This window comes from Penaeus monodon, chromosome 21 (assembly GCF_015228065.2).
Source record: "Penaeus monodon isolate SGIC_2016 chromosome 21, NSTDA_Pmon_1, whole genome shotgun sequence".
Taxonomy (NCBI): Eukaryota; Metazoa; Arthropoda; class Malacostraca; order Decapoda; family Penaeidae; genus Penaeus; species Penaeus monodon.
In genome coordinates, this window is record NC_051406.1 from 6,366,135 (window position 1) to 6,367,291 (window position 1,157).

General features: G+C 37.7%; 1 protein-coding gene across 1 annotated transcript in view; it reads left to right on the plus strand.

Moving 5' to 3' along the window:
• Positions 1-6: 6 nt before the first annotated feature.
• Positions 7-1,157, plus strand: part of LOC119586138 (zwei Ig domain protein zig-8-like) — a 54,821-nt gene continuing 53,670 nt past the window's right edge. Inside the window, exon 1 of the mRNA XM_037934830.1 lies at positions 7-515. Coding sequence (XP_037790758.1) covers positions 511-515 — 5 coding nt within the window. The 5' untranslated portion in view covers positions 7-510. The remainder of the gene's footprint in view (positions 516-1,157) is intronic.

A 1,157-nucleotide genomic window follows, 5' to 3' on the forward strand; every position in this document is an offset into this window, starting at 1 on the left:
TACTTCTTGGCTGTCGAAAGTGGAAGCGCTGGAATACTTAGCTTTTGTTTTTTGTTTTTCTTCGTCATCATCTACTCTTCTCCCACTGCCTTTGGTTCTTTAACTCTTTTATTATAAGACGAGGATGAAATTACAGGCCTCTGATAAGGGCACTGTAAATGTCTTCGTAGCCGAAATGTACTAAGTCACTGTACTAAAGTTGTGCATCTGAAACACCTTAACGAAGACAGATCAAATAATTGAAAAATATAAACCAGTAGACCAGTTGAACAAGTGTTCGGTGTTCTGCGGTGTTCGGCATCCAGTGCTGAAGGCCGAAGTATCTTTAAATTACTCGCCAAGAGAAAGAAGTTATCATTTCATCAAGCAAGATGAACAAGCGAAATCTAGATAGAGGAAATGGAGTATTAGCCTCAGTGTGATGAGACGGAAACCTGTAAGCAGCCCAAGAGTGCACTGAAGTTCATGTCCATTGCATCAGCCAGAAGACGGTGAACCAATATTTCAGAAATGCGGTAAGTAGATTTCTATGGCATATCTGTTTCATGTGTGGCAGCCGTTTAATAGTTTTTGAATGTTCTAAATACATTTAACTAACGTCCCATTGCCATTTGTGTATTCTCTAAACAATATGTTCATTTGTCGTTTCTAAAAACAGATTTCGGTAGCATCAGTGGCTAGTGTATTTCCTTACCGTAAAGAAAAGGGAAGCGTTTGCAACAAAAGCAAAGAAAGTGATTTAAGAGATCATTTATTATCGTAAATCTGAATACTTGAACAATAGTCACATTCTTAAATATGCGTGAAGCTTCTATCACGGTGCATCATATTCCGTAGAGACAAAAATCACTGATTATCTTAACATCCCGTTTTACTTTATACGAAAGGAAAGATCTTAACACTTGCTTTCAACATTTCTACCAAGATGGGCCATCGTGAATCCACGAAGAAAGCATAAATTAGCGATTTTATTAAGGTGAATGGTGTAAGTGTTGAATGCAATTGCAAAATCGGGGAAAATAGGAAATGTTCTCAGGGCCGGTCATATATTTCCCCAAACTTCATTTCCACTCACGGACTTCTTAACATTGCGTGAGGATCTTTACACTTCTGAAAGACCGATTGAAATGCTGATTTTACTTTTTGTTAAACAAAAG